At 40.0% G+C, this 21737-nt stretch overlaps 1 protein-coding gene across 5 annotated transcripts in view; it reads right to left on the bottom strand.

The window, feature by feature from the left end:
* The window catches only part of TMEM63A (transmembrane protein 63A), a 42373-nt gene that overhangs the window by 9551 nt on the left and 11085 nt on the right, over window positions 1-21737 (bottom strand). For all 5 annotated transcript variants that reach the window (XM_090047798.1, XM_090047804.1, XM_090047821.1 and 2 more), the window contains 15 exons: window positions 21203-21240; window positions 19670-19812; window positions 16279-16330; window positions 14919-15027; window positions 14429-14499; window positions 13792-13872; window positions 13079-13202; window positions 11744-11877; window positions 7938-8075; window positions 5387-5540; window positions 4512-4618; window positions 2550-2636; window positions 2161-2223; window positions 994-1156; window positions 105-210 (listed from right to left, as the gene is read on the bottom strand). In XM_090047798.1, the coding sequence (XP_089903924.1) occupies window positions 105-210; window positions 994-1156; window positions 2161-2223; window positions 2550-2636; window positions 4512-4618; window positions 5387-5540; window positions 7938-8075; window positions 11744-11877; window positions 13079-13202; window positions 13792-13872; window positions 14429-14499; window positions 14919-15027; window positions 16279-16330; window positions 19670-19812; window positions 21203-21240 (1570 nt within the window). The remainder of the gene's footprint in view (window positions 1-104; window positions 211-993; window positions 1157-2160; window positions 2224-2549; window positions 2637-4511; window positions 4619-5386; window positions 5541-7937; window positions 8076-11743; window positions 11878-13078; window positions 13203-13791; window positions 13873-14428; window positions 14500-14918; window positions 15028-16278; window positions 16331-19669; window positions 19813-21202; window positions 21241-21737) is intronic.

Here is a 21737-nt window from a genome sequence, read left to right as displayed (position 1 = left end):
AAGTCATGGGAGGATAACTCTGAAGTTCTTGGCTACTAGTCATGTGCTCAGATCAAACCTCTCCTTTTCCTCCTATGGTACACAGAACTCAACAGCAAACTTACCAAATGGGACAATAATGGGACATGTGATACTATAGGCCATGATGACGGTGAATACACACAGCATCCAGGCATACATTGCTCCAAACTCATATTCAAATGCTTGTTGCTAGGAAAAAGAAACCCATCACAAAATGTTAGAATTGCAGAGACTGAATTACATTTACTAAGGCAACAACTCTGCTTATACCTCATTCCTTCCTCACAACAGACAGACCAGTTATTTTCCTGAAAAAACAACTTACAGTTCCATGGAAACCCACTACAGATGCACAAGAAGTATAATATTATTACATGCTTTGAACAAATATGGATGTAGCAAACTGACACTTCCTTTGCTGCCAAAACTTTGTGCTGTATGGCAGCTCTAGGTGAACCCTAATGATGTTACAAACACTATAGGACCCGCATTTGTGTGACTGTAAATGTGTACACACACAGGACCAATCAATGAGCCCTGCCTGACTTCTGTTAATCAGAGAAAGGATTCAAGATATACATTTTTATTCTAAAACCAGATTTTAAAAACAAACAAACAAACTCAGCTATTACAAAAATAGAAGCTGTCTGTGGAAAAAAAAGCAAGATACGGACAAAAAATGGGGATGGAAATAATAAACTTCCTGAAGCTCAGCGGCATTCAGAATCTAGATTTGGATATGCATCCATCTCCAGTTTTAGTGATAATGTTTCACAGATCCCTAGACATCCACACTGCACTAGGCAGAGAGGACGACATGAACCCATTAGTCTGAACAAAATAAAAGTTGAAAAGAATGATCCCAGGTAGCTGTCAACAGCTGCAAAGAATGGAAGTGCACATGGTTTCTTTGTGAAGATTAATCATCTCTTTTAGGCTTTTATTAACCCTGGACTGAAGAGACCCTTCTACCTGTTTAATGTTTTTTCTTTCAACAGTGGACCTGGCCATTATCATGCGTATGGTGTACAGGATGAGACCAGGTAAGCGCAGCAGCTCCATCCCATTGCCAATGAAAGCAGAGGCAATCACATAGTTCACAAAGAAGGCTCCCTGGTCAGGCAGGAACACACATCTGCAAGGAAGCAGAATCATTGGACGGAATGCAAACAACCAAGCAGACGGGGGGAAAAAAAAAGATGGGCTTGTGATAAGAACAGGTTGCATTTAGAAAAATCTGCCTTTTGGAATGAACACTGGACACCTGACCAAAGATGGTTGCAAGATCTTTGGTACTCTGAACTCAATTACATGAATTTAGTGCTGAATTATCTAGGCAATAGCCAGGTTATATTTTGTAAGTGCTATTACATGGAAACAGGAGCACCTGCAGTTGTACTAAGTCCAGGGAGAAAGTAAGGGGGCTTAGGGCTTTTAACTTTTGTATTTTCAGGAATAAGTTGGTTAGAATTAAAAAACAAACAAGCAAGCAAAAAACCCATTGCATGATACGATGGATGGCTTATGCCAGCAGTGGTCCCAGCCTCACAGTGCTTCCAAATGCTTGCAGTTCTAGAAAAGGTACTTGTACCACTTCTATGCAACAGCTTCCAACACAATCTCTTGCGTTTCTTTGTGTTTCTGAATTGGTGTTGCTTTGGCCTGTTGTTTTGTCCTACTCTAAGAGTGTGAGGTCTTCGGGGAAGGAACTCTCTTTGTTTTGTATTTATATACATTATCAAATGCAAAGAGGGCCTGGGCTCCAAGTAATCTCAGAGGAATTTATTTCTCATCATTCATTCCGAATCTCTACACTATAATATAGGGCAGAGCTGTCCAACTGGTGGCCCATGGGGATTAACATATGGCTTGCAGCCTCCCACCTGGCTGCCTCTTCCTTCCACTGCACTTGCTTCTGCAGCAGCCAGCCATAGTCCCCCGGGGAGGGTAGACTGGTGGGAAGGGACCCAATGAACATGCTGCCTCTGTGGTATGTGGACCTCAAGGTATACAGCTGTGCAGTGTGGCCCCTGGCAGCTCAGATACTGGACAGCCCAGACACATGGCTTGTGAAGAAGCCCTATGCAAACACACTCAAGAAAGTTAGCTGGCAAAATAAAACAAGTAATTAATACTTACTCTAATCTGACTGTAGATTCGGCTGATTCTCTGTCAAACAGCCAACGAAAAAAGAAGTCAAGACTGGAAGAAAGATGGTTAATATTACTTAGCCTCCACAGTCCAGCAAAACCAAACAAAATACGTGCACACAGGAACCCAACTGTTCTAACAAACACAGGTTTTAAATGAGTGACCTGAATTCTGCTCTAGCCATTATTGTATAGTTACTGAACACTCTGTGGTCAGAAGTGGGAAGCCAGACTTGGAGTCTCATCACACAGAAGAGTTTGATTTCATGCGTATGTTTCAAAGTTTTAGCTTCAGAAGACAGCATCAGGATGGAGACAAGCATACTCTTAAGGACAGAGCCATATTATATAGTATTAGAACCTCAACACAATCTTTACCTGGTCAACCCAAGAGAAGGCAGAATCAACACCATGAAGATCAAAAAAATGTAGACTTTATGCATTACTATTCTGTTTTCTCCAGACCTACCAAAGAGAAAAAAGGCTTATTAAGGAAGGACTTTTACTGCTAAACACAATCCTCTTCATCCTCTTCTATCTACACTAGTCCTGCCATAAGTACAGCATGTATAACATTCTGGAAAACAAACTAATTTATTTTGGCATGCAATATGTTATCCATAAAATAACTAAATAACACTGGAGTCTAGTCATGCAACAGAAAAGATACCATATTTTCCCTCTCATATACCCCACACCCTTTCCCCCAAAACTAGCTGGGGAAAATTAGGGTGTGCATTATATGCAAGGAAAAGGACTCCCCATGGATCTGAAATTAATTTTTTTTTTTGGAGGGGGGCAGGGGAGGACATGCAGAGAGGAGAAGAACAGTGGCAGTATTAATAGCTGCAGCTCATTAATTGTCATAGCCTCCTACTGGCCCCCTCGCCAAATTTCTGGCCACACTGGGCCTTACCACTTGGCATGCAGGATCAGGCCAGCGAGTGGCCCCCAGCCCTGGAGACCCCAGATCCCTGGTACTAGCTTGCATTCTAGGGTAAGATTTATTCTTCTTCTTTGGGAGCATACTATATTCAGGTACATGTTATATGCCAGAAAACATGGTACCTTCAATCACTACTAGCTCCTAGTTCAGCTAGGTGAGATCCACCTCAATATTAAGCACATTAACACATGGAATAAAGTTCTTCACCTGAACAGTCTTGTTCAGTGGGGCTCAATCTCTGGCCTATAGGCCAAGTACAGCTGTGAGGCCATGTTACCCTATCTATGAGGCTTCCCATATGTCTGCAAATTTGGTGGGAGGGGAATGATGGTAGTGTCAGCTTCTTGAATCGCAACACTTAACATCATGCTCCCACCACCATTATTTCCAGACCTGTGGGGAGCCCTGAAGGCAAGATAACACAGCTCAGTCTGCTGTACAGGTTTGCTTTGTGGCTAGATCCAATGAACAGGGCTGGAACTGGTGCATGGGCTTGAGCGTTATGAGCAAATCTAAAACATAAGATTGTTAACAACAACTAGGCTTTGCTGGGCACATGAAGCAGATCAGGAAGTCTGTTGGGCCACAACATGAGTATATCCATTAGAGTTCTATCAAAAGCAAGAACCATGCATATGTCCTTTTACACTTTCAAAAAGAGATTTAAAAGGAGAGAGGTGGTGGACCCCACCTTTAATGCAATTAGCTAGTGGTTAAAACACTTTCCCAGAAAGTGAAGGAACTGGGATCTATGACTTCCTCACCCCAATGGGGGTTTAAATCCACATCTCCAATCCTCAGAGAAGTGTGAGCAACACCTGGTGATAAAGTTGGGCTGAGATGGGAAAACTCCACATCTCACTGAAGATGGGCCACTGCTGCCCAGAGCGCAAGATTCAGAGGCAGAGGGAGAATGATGCTGCAGTCAAATGATAGGACACTCAAATGGTAGGGAGCAGAGTTCTAGGTCCTGGGCACTGCTCCCAGAATTGTTCATAAGCCTTTTTCGTTCATCCTCTAATGCCAAATGCAGCAACTGTCCTCATTTTTGCCATGCCTAAGCCCCTTTGAGGATCTGATCTTGAGTTTCTTTATTTAAAACATTTTCTCGCCTAAGGTGGGAGGAAACCGCCCCCCACACCATATAACTGGATATTATCCTGTTGTGTCAGCAACTATGAAAGAGGTAATTCCCTCAAATGTCTAGCAAAGAGGCCTATTAGATTGTACCACTCAAAGTGCTTCAAAAAGAAAATAAAACTAGTCCTTTTTCCTTATCCAGAGGAGAATAGATGGGACACAGAGAATCTATTTTGTATGAGATGCAAGACATCTTCCAGTTTCCCCTATAATTTGCTTTATAGGATAAACTAAAAGGAAAATGTGTTGCTTACTTTGTCCAGTGGGATTCCAGCAACGTTGAGTAATAGACCATTGTTGGTAGCAGAGCAGAAAAGGACCACAGGAGGACTGTTGGGAAGAACTGACTAACAATTGGATCCTAGCAAATAAAAACATTAAGTAAGAACAGGTGCAAACACTCCAATGCAACTGTGGTAGAAGAATGATTGTGACAGGGATTGACTTTCTTATAAATAACCAAACTGTTAGTCTCAGAAATGACACAGGACAACAATATTCAAGGCTGAAAATAGGGTTTGAGATTACATACCAAGATAGACTCTAATGCAATCTCGACAGGCAAGATTACAAGCCCTCTCCCTCTTCAAAGGAGTGTAAACACCACCTGATGACAATGTTAGGTTGACATAGGGAAGCTAAAGGCAAATTCTCACAAAAACAGGATGTATGAGATTTCAGTGGAAGCTGAACTGGAATTGGATGCTCATACTGGTAGATACAATGTAAGTGTGACCTGCATTTCAGAGTTTAAAAATCTGAGTCCTCACATCCAAAAAATATGAAGGGAGCTTAATTCTGAGATTATATTTCCAGTTCAAATGTAAAAAATATTGTTATACAAGTTTAAAGGTATTAAATTTTCATTTTGCATTAAAAAAAAATAAGATTTATGAACATGGAAAGCTTTAAAAGGAATTGATTTCACACTAATACCAATTAAGAAACAGGACAATACTAAAAGAACAAAAATGTAATGTTTTACATCAGTTTAAGCTTGTGCTGGGCATTTAAACTAGTGGAGAATAAGTGTATGGTTGAGTCTGACTAACAGACCAGGCAGGCCCGGTTCCTGTAATATTTTCCCAATCAGTTTACTAACGTTTTGATACGATGCAATAATACTTACATTAAGGTAACGAATAGGTTTAGTGACATTGAACTTGTCCATGGTAGAGATGATTATGGAAGGTGTAGTCAGAAAAAACAGTACAATAAAAAGGAGCATATTAATACAAAACCACCTCAACCACCATTTTAGCCCACGCACTGAAAAATTCTTCCTGTTAAGAAAAAGGACAAAAGAGAGAGGCAGTCAGTATCTTGTCGGTGTAGATAAATACTATCTGTCAAGTGACAGGTAGATGGTGCTTTTTTAAAACTAGATATTCATACACATAGGAACCATAATAAAAACTCTCCAGAAATTCATTAAATGAGTTCCAACTGCCATTAGTCATTAATTAGCAAAATGAAAAGTTAGTGTCATCATGTTGGAGAAACTCTTAGACTGTTTTTTCTTTTTCTTTCTTATCTCAGGCAATTAGAACCCAATTAAAAACAAACCTTTTCTGCTTAACAATATATTCAGTCTCGTTTAACAGACAAACTTGCCCTAGTTTAAGTTATATTAAACTAGGTTTATCACCACTGAATGTCAGTTCCACAGTGATTCGCAACAGAACGTCCAATTGCAGACAGGGGATGAATATGTTCACATTTGAACTACTGTTAAGTATTCAGTGGGAATCTCAAGGGTGGTAAATACAGAGGGCAATGACCAGGTATGTTTTTAAGGTACCTGGGTACTTTCACACTTATACTTAGAGAGAAGAGAATGATAACTGGTAATGACTTTAATGTCTGAACTACTTCTATTCAACAACATGAATTGAAATAGACCATAAAGGGCTTTCAGTCTTACATCATTTCAATTCTTACCTCTTGTCACGATGGAGACCTTTTGCAGGCTAACCAATGTTGGCATTTTAAACAAAAGAAAAGTTGATGTGACATCAGCAAAGAAGTGAAGAGTGTCAAAGCAATAACTGGCAACATGGTGAAAGAATTGAAGTAGGAAAGAAAAATGGTTGTCCTTTGTTTGAACAGTGGGGTAAACCACACCATCTCCAATCTAATATTCTCTGAAAGCCTTTGGGCATTTAATGATCATTTTGCCCACCTCCAACGTAGCCATGCTCTGTTAAACAGCAGTGCTACAGAGGAGGTCACAGCAGAAAGTGAATGAAACTAAAGGGGGGATTTTAGGTAAGGAGAACAACTCTGAGAGCTGGACTCTGACAAAACTCATTGCAGTAACAATTCTTAAGATGAGACTGAGGATGTTTAATGACCATAAAGGTCAAAACCTTAACATTGTGTGTTATCTAACAGGGCACCTTCAAGTTTCAAAATGCTTTTAGAGTCCACCAAATTCTAGTACTTAGAAATCAGGAATGCCCAAGTTCCAGTCTCCAGTTCCAGCAGTGACTCACTGCAAAAACATAGGGAAATATTTATTATACGCTACATAAAGGATGTATTATTCTAAATCATGGCTTAAAACCTCTCTAATGGATAAATACATTGCTTAAGTCTCCACTGTGATTATGTGAAGCAGTGGCAGCCTGTAAACCATTTTTTCCCCTTATAATACATGTTACATTGTTTTAATATATAGCTATATCTATAGATAGATATAGATAAATAAAAATCACTTGCAAGTATATTGGAAAGAATCCATTGATCTGTGGGGTCTCTCTGGCAAAGGGGAAGGTGAGGAGCAATGGCTAGGGCAAAACAGTGACTGAACAGTACTTACTAATTTTTTAAGTTTTCCCCTATTGGTGGCACATTATGTTTGACAAGTTTACTAGTCCACCAACATTTCAAAAGGCAGACAGTGTTTAATAACAGAATAGGGTGAACTGCTGCCTTTTTTTTTTTTTTTTTTTTTTTAAATAGAAATCAAACACTTTCATAACATTTAACACTGGTACAGGGCTAAATGAGATCCTTAGATTTCATAAAATAGATCTACACTGTCCTCATTCTGCAAGTGGAAAAGCTGAGGTATACATGTTAAGAGACTGATTTTCTTTGAAGGCAATAGAAACTATGGGTATCTAGAACCTCCAAGGAAGAAAGAGACAAGTCAGCCATAAGTGACTTACCCAGGGTAGCTAATTCAAATAAAGCAATAAAATAGAAAACAGTCAAATAAAGTTTGGCTAACTGACCAGTCAAATATAGGTCAAATGGTAAATAGTCAATAGGTCTAAATAATACAGAGAAAAAGCACAAATTTGCCATTAAGAAATGTGTCAAAAAAGGTTTAAAATAATATTTCCGTCAAGAAAACTTCAAAAAGGTAGGGTTTTTTTGTGAAATTGCTACAATCTTTGATCAGTCAAAAATATGCAGTCAAATGACAGTATTTGATGGGTCAATTGACTGGTTTGCTAACCCTAGCTGGAGATAGAAAGAAGTCACAGATATCTCAGCTTCCAATTTTCTGCTCAATTCACTAAGACAGTTATTCACAAAATTGTTTTCTTCAATGCAATCCCTTCTCCCCTCCCACAAAAAAAGCCCAATTTTCTTCTGGCAACAGACAAATAACCCAATCTCTCTCATCTGAAATTTAAATTATGAATTAAAACTTAAAAGACAGAATTTACCAACAAATATTTTCGGGGTAAGTTGCATATGTAACATTCCACTTCCAAATGCAGAGTTCTTTGCTGTACGTGGATGGCTGAGGTTCCCCTTTACACTTAAAACTTTGGCATTTGCAGGCATTGAAATCTTTAAGGATACTGGAAGAAGAAAGAAAATGCAGTTTTACACCTGGAAGCATCACATGCATAAGCAAGGAGATTGCTAAAGATTAAAGTTTTTATTACACCAGCTTGAGACTGTTATTGGATAATACATGCATATCATGTAAAACTGCAGTAACAGAGAGGTAGGTAGCCATATTAGTCTGAAGTTAGGCAAAAAGCAGGGAAGATTTGCACCTTTATAAACAAAGTCAGAGATGCATAGCTTAAGCATGAATAATGACACAGCATCTGATGAAGTGAACTTGGGCTTATGAAAACTTATGCTATACATCTCAGATGTGGTTAGTCTCAAAAGGTGCAAATCTAACTGGCCTTATGCATGTAACCGTTAAATATACATCACAGTTTGCCTCTGTCAGCTCTTACAGGTATCTAACCAATAAAAGCCTTGCCTTAAGTTGCTCAGTGGGCTATCAACAAAGAGGAGCTTCTAGTGCTGCCTTGTAAAAAGTCTTAGCGCCTCACATGCCTTTCCAAAGAGCTCTAGTATAGCACAAGCCACTCATTACAAAGCAGTGGATTTGTTTGTATTCTTACTCAGGACACAAACTAAAAGCCAGCGCTAGTCTAGGATGATACTTCTGAAAATGTTTTTGCTATGCTGGTGATGTTCTCAAGTTGCAAAATCTCTTCTTCCCCCTCTCAAAATGTAAATTTAAGACATAGATATCATCTCCTAGAATCAGTATTTAATTGACATTTGTTAAATTCACATCCAATGAAAGCATGGGAAATTCAGGGCATTTACAGCTTTCCCAAACACAGAACTGCTAAGGTTCAAATTCTGAAAGGCATAATAACTATGAGGGTTTTAACTGTTAAAAATACACCGTGATAGCCAAACTCTGATGATATAAAGGATGGAAAAAGTATGCACTGTATTTCAATGGATCACCTATCTGAAGTACCTGAACACAGTAATCATGCTTCAGTCACATTTCTTACATGTCAAAAAAACCCAACTAAAATAGAGCAACCAGCGTGGATAAAAATCGATGCTTTTTCACTTAAAAATAAGATTTTATTTAATCATATTTTTCATGTTATGTTAAGATGCTTTTAAAAAAAAAATGAACATATAAAGATAGTTTTAATTTAAGATATGTTAAAGCTCAAAGGGATCATCATGGAATAGGGATTGTAACTTCTAACGATATATTATTTGACCCAATATATTCAAGCAATCTTTTTAGAAGTTTTATAAATAGGTCACAACAGGCCATGGACTACATATGGAGCCCAATCTCATGGGGTTCCCAGAGGCTCTTCTATAAATTAGTAAAGATTAAAAAAAAAAAACAACTACTGTATCCAATGGGACTCAGTGCTCAGTCTGGAAGATCCCATTAAGCATCTCTGTGTTGCTTAGTTTCAGTTCTCAAACTGTGGATTTGTCTCCAGAGAGTATAAGCAGACAAGGTTTTTGGCTTTTTTGTTTGTTTGTTCGTTCATTTGTTTGTTTTTAGGTAGATGTGATATATTTTACTAAACCAACTAAGTTGGAAAAGTTGTTTTTTGCAAGCTTTTGGGCACAATCACCCTTCTTCAGGCATAGGGAGAGTCTGTAGTCTCCAGAGATAACGTCCATGTTAACAGCAGCTTATGGAGATGAGAGAGAACAGACCTGATTACCTACCCTCAATCCTACTGGCTCTCTGCAAGTTTGTGTGCACACAGTCAAGCCCTTACCTCTCTCTAAAAGTGCAAAGTTTCAAGAAGTTAAATGAATAAAGGATATCAAACAAGAATGTATTTTTGTAGAAAAAAAAAAAAAGATTAAATTGAGGCTTCCTGACAAGTAACTTAAATCAATACGATTTAAATCAAATCTGCCCTGAGCAACACATACCAAACTCAACACAGGAAAATGGGGGTTCTAACTGCAATACAATTATTCTCATAAAATCTCAATATTTTTGCACCACATATTTAACACTAAATAATTATTTGGAATGTTTTTCCACACAAAATACATTGGAAGTCAGCTCGAGTGTCTTTGCTATAAAAGATGCCCAACTATGGATTACAACCAGGCCTCTAATCAGAGTCAAGGCATCACAATCCTGGTATGTAGCACGTTTACTATGCCATCCAGAGCAGTGGCTATCAGCAGCACTCAACTGCTTGATGCTAACTTCATTGTCATGCATAACCCGACCCACTTTTTCAAAGAAGATGATCCATCCCACTGACTACTGGTCTAAATGATACTAACAAGAAGATTTGAAACATCTTGTTCAATTTCCCCAGAACTGAATGAGACATCTCTGTTCGACAATTCCAAAGAAACTCTGAGCGGAAAATATCCAAATGAAGAGGATATCTTTGTTAAACTGAAGTTAGGAAAGACTCTGTTTATTTTTAATATCAACTTCCCATCAGACAGATAGTAACCCAGACTCTCCACCCCTTTAAAACTTTTTTAAAGTTACAATCTATAACAAGAGCAACAGAACAGCAAACTCCAGCACAAATTCCTCAAATTTCTAGAAGCAGCCCCACATCCTAAACTTCTTGACATCTCTGAGCTCACATAGACTGGCTCTGCAGCGTGGCCCACTGATCAGGTAGTAACAGGCCATTTGATTGAAAGGGTTATGAAGAGCAAAACTGAGGGACCCACAAAATGAAATAACCCATGGGGCCACATTGTTCTACGACAGAGACCCATTTCCCACCACTCCCAACACGCACACCTTAATTCTCCTTTTCAGCCTCTTAGGAAGAACACTGCTGCTAACAAACACTTGGCCAATAACAGAATTGAGCTGAATTCCACTGTAAGTTACCAGGGACCCTGGTTCTCCGATTGAAAATTGGGGATTTTTTTGTTTAAAAAAGTAACCCAAAATCCCATTTTTCCATGATTAAATTGAAACACCACTATATATAAAGTTGGGGATTTTTTTTTTAAAAATCGGAAAAAACCAGGATCCCTGTAAATAACTCAGCTCTGGTGCTGAGCACACCCACTCCCAAAAAGGTCAACATGAGTCAAAATGGCTTAGCAAATTTCAACAGCAAGGCCTATAAATAGCTGTAGTTACACAGAAATATCAAGTATATGTTCAATTGGACAGTTTCCAAAATGCAGAGGTGCAGGCTGAGGGCCGAGTAGCATACTGCTGGCAGGAAGTATTTTGAGAGGGGAAAAAAATGAAAGGGTGTCAGGAAACTCTCTCTTTTCATCACTGTCAGCAGCAACTGTTACCACCAAGACTATTAGGGACAGCCTTTTACCTGCTAACAGTGATCCACTGTGAATTATATATAATATATATAGCTGTTGATAGCTCATTTTCTGTCACCCAGCTATTTTCATCCATTTCTAGCTTAGGCAGGTAGTTAGAATCCAGTTCTTAGAGGCAGCACTCTTTGCTCCATTAAGTCCCTACAATCATCCAGTCCTTGGCTAGACTAATTTTTAGATCACGAAGAGGCAAAGGACCTCTAGGAAAAGGTCCAAGGAAGTAGAATACACCAAATCCAGAAAGCAGATGAAGAAAGGAGGAACCAACTCAGGTGAACAAGATGGATTCACTCATAATGACAATATTCAGAGAAAAAAAAAAGACCCCCCTCTGGCCCAACCAAAAAAAAAAAAAATGAAAAAAAAATCCACAACACACACAACCCCTTACTATGTGGCCATAGATTTCTCCTGGAATGTTACAAAAGCCATTCCCAGTGGGTTATTATGAACAGTTTGTTCTTCTTTCAAGTATTCTTCCAGCAGCTTCTTTGCAACTCGGGTATAATAATCTATGGCATCTTCCTGTTGGAAAATGGATTCCTGTTAGATACCAACACCAAATGGTGACTTTTTTCTTCTCATTCAATACAACCTCCACAAACTACAATCCACCCTCCTCCTGCTTCCCTGCTATAGTAAGATACCAGTCTTCTGGGCAACTCTAGTTCTTTAATGCAATATAATATACCGTATTTACTTGATTCTAATACTAGGTCCCCTCCCCAAACACTTTTAACATGGGGGAAAGCCCCTTATCTCAGAATCGTATATAAAGGCCAGGATGGGGGCAAGCTCAGGGTGCAGCCCCTACCCAGGGTCAGGGCCACAACAGCAGCTGCTGCCCATCTTCTTCCCCACCACACTACATCTGCACCCCACATCTTCCCCCTGCAGTCTCTTCTTCCCCCACCCCTGCCCTTCTCCCTCCTTACCCTTGCTCCATGCCAGCAGGCTGCAGCCTGAGGCACTGAGCACAGCCCTAGCCCAGTCCTGTACCACCAATCCAAAGCCCATATGGGTGCTATGGGGTCAGGGTGGGGCCTGTGCTCAGTGCCCCAGGCTAGAATGGGGATGGAGCCTGCCAAAGTAGAGCAGAGGCTGAGGAAAAGGGGTGGGGGAGGGTAGGCAAGGGGCAGAGATGGCAGAAGTGCAGGCACAAGCAGGAGGCAAGCTTCTTGACATCCCCACACTACCTGCTTCCCCATAGCCTCCCCCCCTGCAGTGGTGGGAGGGATGAATTAAAAAAGATGGACCCCCCCTCCAGTAATTAGATTCTAAAAAATGGAAAATTGTAACATGTATTCATTTTCTACGTAAAGAATCTACGTGGAAAAATTGGGGGGGGGGTCATCTTAGATTCAAGAAACTGAAGAATATTTGTGTTAATACAACATGCACATGGATTTTAACATCAATGTTAAATTCTCTGCAGAAAGTCTTCAAGATGCAAGGGCTTTTTGTGACATCTTTTGTACAGTTGTTCCAATAAAAGGAACGGGTGTCCAACATAAAAAAAATACCGGCATCCTACATTTCCAACACTCCAATCCTAGATTTCAGATATCAGGGCTAGAAGGGACGTTAGAAGATCTTTCAGTTCAGCCCCCTGTCCCAAGGGCAGGAAGTCAGCAGGGGTCATAAGATCCCAGCAAGATAAACTGTAAACTCTTACAGCTTTCCATTATTCTGGCTGATGACAGAAGCAGCAGAAACAGATTCTTACCCTTTTACATCTTCCGATATCACAACAGCAGAATTGACCACATAGCTTTGGGTTGATTCGGACCCGCCTGTCATACTTCTGATGCAGGTGTGTAAAATAAGTCAGGCTTTTTTCTGCCTTTTTTCTAGATACAAAAATACATACATTAGATTTTACAATGGAATAGCAGAAACACAATAACAAGCCTAGGGAAAATGAAATCCTGAAAGTAAAAAGTTTTCCCAGGGATTGATCAGGAATAAACCAACCAACATAAACCACTTCCCCCAACATGCATCTTGGCTGCATAATACAGTTAACTTCTTTACCAAACTAAAAGGAAGTCTACAAAACCAAGTTGTGTTCAGGACTCTTCTTGCATTGCCCTGAACATAAAATCTACTGTAATGGGTCCAGTCTCATAGACCTAGGAACCATCAACCTAAAATTACTAAGTTAAAACTAGAATTTCTTGTTCTGAAACTCCTGCACGCTTCTCAAATCACTAAGTCAGAGCTAGTCATGATGTGAAATGTATGGTGCCTACTAGAGATATACTGAAGCCAGAGCTGCAGCCCTCAACACCCTTAAAGTTCAAATCAGGTACAGACCTGAACAGTAGAATTCATCTCTAGCATTTATAAGATTCCTACTCTTGATATATTCTTAATAAAGCTTGGGAATATTTATCTAGAATTATAAAAAAGAAGTAGGCATATTATGCATACAAGTACCTTTCCCTGTAAAGATAAATAAGCCTAGCTACATCATAACACAACTGGACCTCTAGCACATTACAGGTTGGGTATGCAGCACTGAAAAGGAAGAAAGAAATACATTAGGAGAGAGTGTACATGACAGCGTGTCTATTAATATCACAATCAATTACTTTGCCTTCTAAAAAGGAGACTGTAAAAATGGAAATGTGTTGTATATTAATTTGTAGCGACTATGTTTAACACATGACAAGTTGCCTTGTTCCCAGGCTAAGGCCAGATGGGAACCATATTAAAAATAGTATGAATATACATGCAATTTCTTAGGCACTAAAATTAAGGTAACTAACTTTTTTCCTTGAGAAGTTCAGCACTCATTCAACCCTCTTAATCTTACACAAAAAACTATGGAATAAGATGAGAGAAAACACAGGCATTCCAGTTTCCAGAGCCCATCTCCTCTAACTCACTAACCCCAATCCCAGAACCAGGATAGAACCCAGGCCCCCTCTCTCTCATGTAATCAAGATTTTTTTTTCCTGATGAGCAAGAGTAGGATGACAATTTCTGAATGGTTTTGAAACCAAGAGCCCTTCTATGTTGGACCTTTAAACCTGCTCTGTATACATACGCCAATCAAGCATGGGAGACTTACGTAAAGTGCCTTTCTATAGTTTCTTTCTTCGCATTTTTTGGGAGACCAGTAATGAATAATGTGCGCTTGACCTAAAGGGGAGAGGAGGAAAAAGAAAGAAAGAAATCCCAGTTTCTCAACACTACCACAAAGGAAGAAAGCAAACAGGACCACAGAGAAGGCAGTGACACAGCACATAAGTATGTTAGTCCTAAAACAAATGAAGAGAACAGGAAAAAGGCCAGCTATTGACTTCACTGGGGGTTATATATGCTTTCAGTAGTGAATTAGCCTCTACATTAGAAAAAGACCGAAACAAAGTAAGTATTTTTCCCCGCTTCCTTCATGCAATTTATTTTCTTGGCCATCTGAAATCAGTGTTCACCTTTTAATAGAGTCCTTCATATTTATTTGCAAATTGGCAGGGAGGGAAAAGTTTTTATATCAGCTTTTCTTTAGCATTTCCCACTTACAAATATACTGTAGATTTTCCCCAAACACAGAAACTTACTGTGTCTTCCTCTTTATACTTGACATACTTCACATGATGTCTCATGAAGATGACAGTCAAAATCAGGTAAATAACAGCAAAAACTGTGTGCAGCCAAAGAAGATCATTGCTGTGGGACAAAACATTTAGAAAAGGGAAGAAATGTCACACTGTTGCAGGCAAGGATAAGGGGCTATTAAGAGTACAGCCATCTGCAGTTTAAAGTGGTCAAAAAGGGTAATTTGGTGATGTTGATTTTATCCCTGCAGGCACCTGGTGTAACTATATCACTTACAAGACAGCATCTTCCTAGCATAAACAAGTAGTAGGTATCTAAGAAATGTAGCTAGTCTAGAACCACCCATACTTTTTCAGCAGATTTTAACTGTGCATTTTTCTGCCCAGGTATGCAATGGTACACTCTGCTACGCTCCATTTATTTACTGGCATTTTTTTGTCAATATAAGAAGTCTGTGTTGAGTAACTAAACAAAAGGAATGTCTAGGAGATCTCCTCTCATCTATAAGATTATTCTGGTCAATCAAAAGCATAAAAAGAAAAAAGGGAACAACCTACACTGGGCATGCAGATGAACTGCTTGCAGAAGGATGGATGAATAGCATGCATTCCTCCTGTAGTAGCCTCCACTGCTGCGCTCTTACCTTTGTGTGCGTCAGCCTCTCTTTCAAGACTTGCATAAGAAAATCTGTACTGTCAACAAAGTTCCTTGCATCTGTAATGGGATTACTAACTAGCACACACTTTCAAAGACACTTTATTTAAAGGCACATAAAAACAGATTTGTGCATTTTAATTTAATTTTTTTTTTTAAATACTCCTTTATTAAGTTCCTAGGAAAAATATCACTTAAGATGACAGGTAGTGTGATAAGGCTTTTTAAGAGAAGGGAGTTTTTTTACATTAAGTTAACGCACAATGGAATTACAGTATATATTCAGATGTCCTGGTATGTTAAAGCTTATTTTATTTTTAATAATTCACATGTAATTGTAATAAGAAAATATATAATAAGCTAAATCATATTTTCTACTAAACCTGCTAATTTTATTTTAATCTCAGAAATATGGTTCCTGAAAGCAACAATGCTATATTGCTGGATGTTAGTCAAGACATGCATGTGCTTTAGAATTTGGAGCAAAGACCAGAAACCAGGACTGTAGCTTCTAGTCCCAGCACCAGGCAAGTCACATACCGTGTTTCAGTTTATGCACTCAAACAATGGGAATAAGTATAACACCAAAAGAATGCCTCGTCTTGGCTAGTGATTAGCACTTTTAAAGAAGAAGGGAAGTATTAAAGTTTAGGTATAACTGCCCACAATGTAAAACTTTGTATTTAATACTTCCCTATGTTTACTTACCCAGTTTCTAAATTTGCTATAGTTGTCCTCCCAAAACTATATGGATCTTTATCTAAAAAGGACAAAATGCATACTTTATCAAGCACAGACTTCATGAGGCACAATAAGGATATCAAAATATAAAGAACAAGGAATAAAATACCGTATTTTCTCACACCCATCATACCCCCAAAAAATCAGCCCCCCAAAATTGGGGTTGGTGTTTTAAATTGGGGAAGCTGTTATCCTTACTAGAAAAGCAGCAAGTCTGGATACACTGTGCATACCATGCAGCTGCTAAGATCAGAGTCCTGTATTAGTCATAACTGTTGGCTAAGCACTGTACACTTCATGCCTAGAACAACAAATGAGCCTGCTAGTGGTATCCCGATGAGGCTTGTGATTGGAGACAACACTTTATTTACAGAAGCTTATATAAAAAACTACTTACAGTAAATAAATAACAAATTTGCTACTGCCCTTGCAAGGGTCTGGGGCCTAACTTGTGAAACAGTATCCAGCAAGGGTGGTATTCCAGGAGAGAGTCTAGGTGAGGTAGCTGGCAGCAGGACCTTCCTGGTGCTACACTTCCTAGACACTCTACATTCTCAGGAGGATTTACTGTCACACAGTTGATCATGACTGGAAAAAAAAATCTTTTCCTACACATTGCCTTCCAAAAAAAGGTGCGTGTTTTATTTGGGGGTGTGTTTTGTGTGTAAAAATACAGTATTGAGATAAGTAAAAAGCTGTTTTTGCTTATTTTTAATACATTACATTTAAAAGTAATGAACATTAAAAAAAAAATCATATTTCCTGCTGGTCTAAAAAAGAAAAACAAGAATATGCCAGGTTCAGCCTACATGATAGACAGAGCTTAGTGTTAAGATCTGGATATCAGGTATCTACAGCATGTGTCCCACCCACAAACACTTTTGTTTATGGAATTAAGCCAATTTTTTAATCTGCCTGTTTTTCTAATCTCAGATGTTTGTTCAAATCGTACAAAAGTGCTGTGTCCAGAACTGTCACAAGAGCTTTGCTAATCCCAATCAGAAGATAGCATAGACAATTCAAGGAGGGGAAAGACTATTCACATCTTCAGAAAATTACCAAAAAAAATCCCATGACTTTCCACTACACACTTTATCACAACACAAGATGGGCCATCACAAAATTGCAGCAGGAACACACACACACACACACACACACACACACACACACACACACATTCCTGAGTTCACCAGGAACATCATGGTGTATTGCTGTGTTACATATTCTGGTCAAACAGAACTTGAGGTAGCAGCAGGCATAGGACCTGCCTCTTCTTATTCCAGAAGAAAAGGAATCCTGACCCTGGAGCTAGAAACAGCTCTGTCCCATGCAATACACAGAATCAAAGAAAATTAGGTTTGGAAGGGACCTCAGGAGGTCATTTAGTCCAACCCCCTGCTCAACACAGGATATAAGGGAAAACTTTCTCACTAGGAGATTAAGTAACCTGTCCCAGTATTTCACCAGAGCAGTGGTGGAATCTCCATCCTTGGAGGTGTTTGAGACCTGGGCAGACAAAGCCTTGGCTGGGATGATCTAGTTGGGGCTTCCCCTGCTGCAACTTGAACCCATTGCTCCTTGCTCTGTCATCTGCCACTACTGAGAACAGGCTAGCTGCATCTCCTTTGTAACCACCCTTCAAGTAGTTGAAAGCTGTTATTAAATCCTCCTTCAGGCTTCTCTGCTCCAAACTAAATAAGCCAGTTCTCTCAGCATCTCCTCAAAAGTCATGTGCCCCAGCCTCCTAACCATTTTCGCTGCCCTCTGCTGGACTCTTTTCAATTTATCCAGATCCTTTCTTTAGTGGGCAGAGAGCGGGGGGGCAGTCAAAACTAGACAGTACTCTAGAAGTGGCCTCACCAGTGCAAAACGGAAGGGAAGAATCACTACCTTCAAACTGCTGGGAATGCTCCTACTAATCCGGCCCAGTATGCTGTTAGCCTTCTTTGCAACAAGGGCACATTGTTGGCTCATATTCAGCTTACTGTTACTGCCTACTGTAACCCCCAGGTCCTTTTCTGCAAAGCTCCTGCTTAACTGCACAGGCTGGGGACTGACTAAGTGCATGGGTTTGTTCTGTGTCAAGTGCAGAATTCTGTACTTGTCCTTATTGAATTTCATGAAATTCCTTTTGGTCCAACCCTCCAATTTGTTGAGGTCTCTCCAAATCCTAGCCCTACCCTCCAACATACCGCTCTACCCAGTTTGGTGTCATCCACAAACTTTCTGAGGGTGCACTCCATCTCATCTTCTATACTGTTGATGAAGATATTGAACAAAACTGGATGCTGAACCGACCCCTGGGCCACTCCATTTGATACTGGCTGCCAACTAGGCATCAAGCCCCCTTTGAGCCCAACAATCCAGCCAGTTTTCTATCTACCTTACAGTCCATTAATCCAACACAGACTTCCTCAGCTTGCATGCATGAATGTTGTGGGAGACCATAACAAAAGCCTTACTAAATTCAAGGAAGTCCACTGCTCTCCCTGCATCCACAGAGCCTGTCATCTCATCATAGAAGGCAATTTGATTGGTCAGGCACAACTTGCTAACTGTTCCTAATCAGCTTCTCCTCCAAGTAATTAGCAGATCCTCAAGGAATCCAGGTCTCCATGATTTCTCCAGGGACTGAAGCAAGGCTGACTGGTCTGTAGTTACTGGGATAATCCTCCCCTTTCTTGAAAATGGATACTATATCTACCCTGTTCCAATCATCCAGAACCCTCTCCTGATCACCATGAGTTTTCAAAGATAATGGCTAGAGGCTCTGCAAATCACTGGTCAACTCCCTCAGCACTCTCAGTGTATCGCATTCCACCCCATGGACTTGTGCACATCCAGCTTTTCTAAATAGTCCCTAACCTGTTCTTTCAGCACTGCTGGGTACTCACCTCCACCCCAAACTGTATTGCGACCTTGCCTATGGAGGCTGAATGTTTTTTGTTTTTTAATTTAAGAAGGCATTGGGTACTTCTGTGTTTTCCTCATCATCTGTTGCCAAGTTGCCTCCCCCATCCACTAAGGGACCCACACTTTCCCTGATCTTCCTCTGCAGACATTGTCAAGAAGTTCAAGTAGAGCCACACACACCCACCCACCAGGCAACACATAGTTACCACATCAGAAGAGGGAAGAATTTCATATAGCCCATTATCCTGTTTTTGAAAGTAGCCTTTTCTAGAGGCTTCAGAGGAAACAAGTCTCCCCCTGATATTGATAAAGAATAACGTTATCTAACTGTGCAGTATTCTGCTCCTTGCTGGAGGACTTAATATTTTCAGAATAGGAGGGATCCTTAAATTCTGACAGTGACACAGAACACACTCTTCTTCCCAGGATGTAGAAAGATTCTTACCAAGCAAGTCACCAGATAAATTGACAGGCAATATGACACACACTGACAAAATGCTCATAGTAACCAGCAAGCAGATGATGTGGCGCTGGAAGGCAAGGTAGTGTATGGCATCATCACCACACTTCTCATTAATCTCTTCCTCACTGCAGAGACAGAAAGACACAGGGATCAGTTTACTTTGCTTCTTGGAATAAAAAAAAAACATTAATATCCAAGTCAGGGGTGCTCAACCTCGAATCTAAGGGCCAGATCTAGCCCCCAAAGGCATGCCATCAAGCCCACAGGTCCAGAAATATAGCGGTGGGAGTAGTGACAGAATCCCACCTGCAGTGGCAGATGAGTAGGGGCAACATTAAATTGCGGTGGCTGCAGGAACTGCAGCTAGTAGCACTGCCACCACTCCCCTAGTACCAAATGTATGGACTCCTGGAAAGCCTCATGGGCTGGATGATGGCTCCAAGTGCCAGATTGCATTGGGAATTGCTGCTACTAGTGTCTGGGCTCTTTGTCCCTCCCAGTTCCACTGCTTGTTTCCACCACCAGATGGGGTGACCTGGCTTGCAGCACTGAGGGAGTTGTGGGAGGGGTGGGAGGTAGGGGAGGGGTGGGGGTGGGACTCAGAAACCCCACATGTCATTGTGTAGTACAGCAGTATGTGGGGCTGGACTGATGTGCCTGGTCATACTCATTGACTAGCCCTGTCCTACATCAGGCCTATGGACCAACCCCACATGCAGGATCTGGCCCCATACTACTCATCCGATTCACAGGATGGGACAGGCTGAGCACCACTGAAGCCCTACAACCACTACCCTCCGCTAGACTGAGAAATGAAAGTGCAGAGTTTGTTTGTTTTTTTGTTTTTTGGTTTTTTATATACAAATACATCAGCGTAGCATTTAAATATTAAAAGGATCTCTTTTTTTTGCTGACATTAATACAGATTTGCTAACTGGGGGGAAATTTTCAAATGCAAATGTGCCTCTAGAGCAAATTTCATACTACAAAAAGCATCAGTTGACTATACTGCAAAGGACATAGGGTACTCCAAAAATGTTGTGCGACAGCAAAAGAAATGAGGGGTGTTGTTTCAAATGCCTTCTTACAGCCACATGCAGGGGGGGAAAAAATATTCAAAGAACTAACAAGTTGAGCAAATGTCTACTTTTCTGGACAGGTAATAAATGATGAGGGAATGTAACAGACATTTTCTCATTATTAGCCTGAAACTAGTTGCTTTGCCTCTGGGCTGATAAGTTTTCATGCCAATTTTACCAACTTGTGTCAAACCTAGATGTCACTTAGGGACAGGATTTCCACAACAGGAGGTTGAGGAGGAAAATGACAATGTGCAGATCTTAGTTTCACTCCCAACCCATGGGTCACCAGTTAAACATTCATCTAGAGCTCATTTGGGATCCCATACTGCTAATTCTACCTCTCTTGGTACTATGTCTCAAAGTCTATCACTTCCTATCTTTGAAAAATATCAGGAAAAGTAAACCCTGGCTCACTACTATTTCCTGCACTTACCGCATTCGAAAGGCAGCCATCATCCAAGAACAAAACCCCTATAAATAAGAGGTGAAGTATGTTAGAATCTGAACGAACATGAATTGCTTCAAAGAGATACTGATATCTAATTTTTCCAATTAAGGACTTTTTCCATTAAAAAACTCACTCTCAACATGTAAACAAAAACAGCTATCAGTTCAGTCTAGATAATATCAGAGTTCCATATCCCATTTATATTCTATACATATACAGAGAACACACCCAGCACCTAAAAATGTCACTTCATATATAATGATTTACAATTCACCAATATTGAGAAGCACAGATGTCAAATATTCAAGGAATTAAACAACTAAGATAAGTGTATACACTTAAATTTCAGTAGTCCAAGAGTTTCTGAACTGAAACCATGATTTTTTAAAAACACCCTTCAAAGTTCCCTCCCATTTCTAAACAGCCTTCCATTCCATCCTATCTTGTACAATCTCCTTCTACCTTACCACATCTTCACTTATTCCTTCCAGATGAGTTTATGTCATAATTCTACCATTGC

Source organism: Crocodylus siamensis, chromosome 1 (genome assembly GCF_052110815.1).
Source record: "Crocodylus siamensis isolate JL-2025a chromosome 1, ASM5211081v1, whole genome shotgun sequence".
Lineage (NCBI taxonomy): Eukaryota > Metazoa > Chordata > Crocodylia > Crocodylidae > Crocodylus > Crocodylus siamensis.
This window is presented reverse-complemented; position numbering and strand designations above follow the sequence as displayed.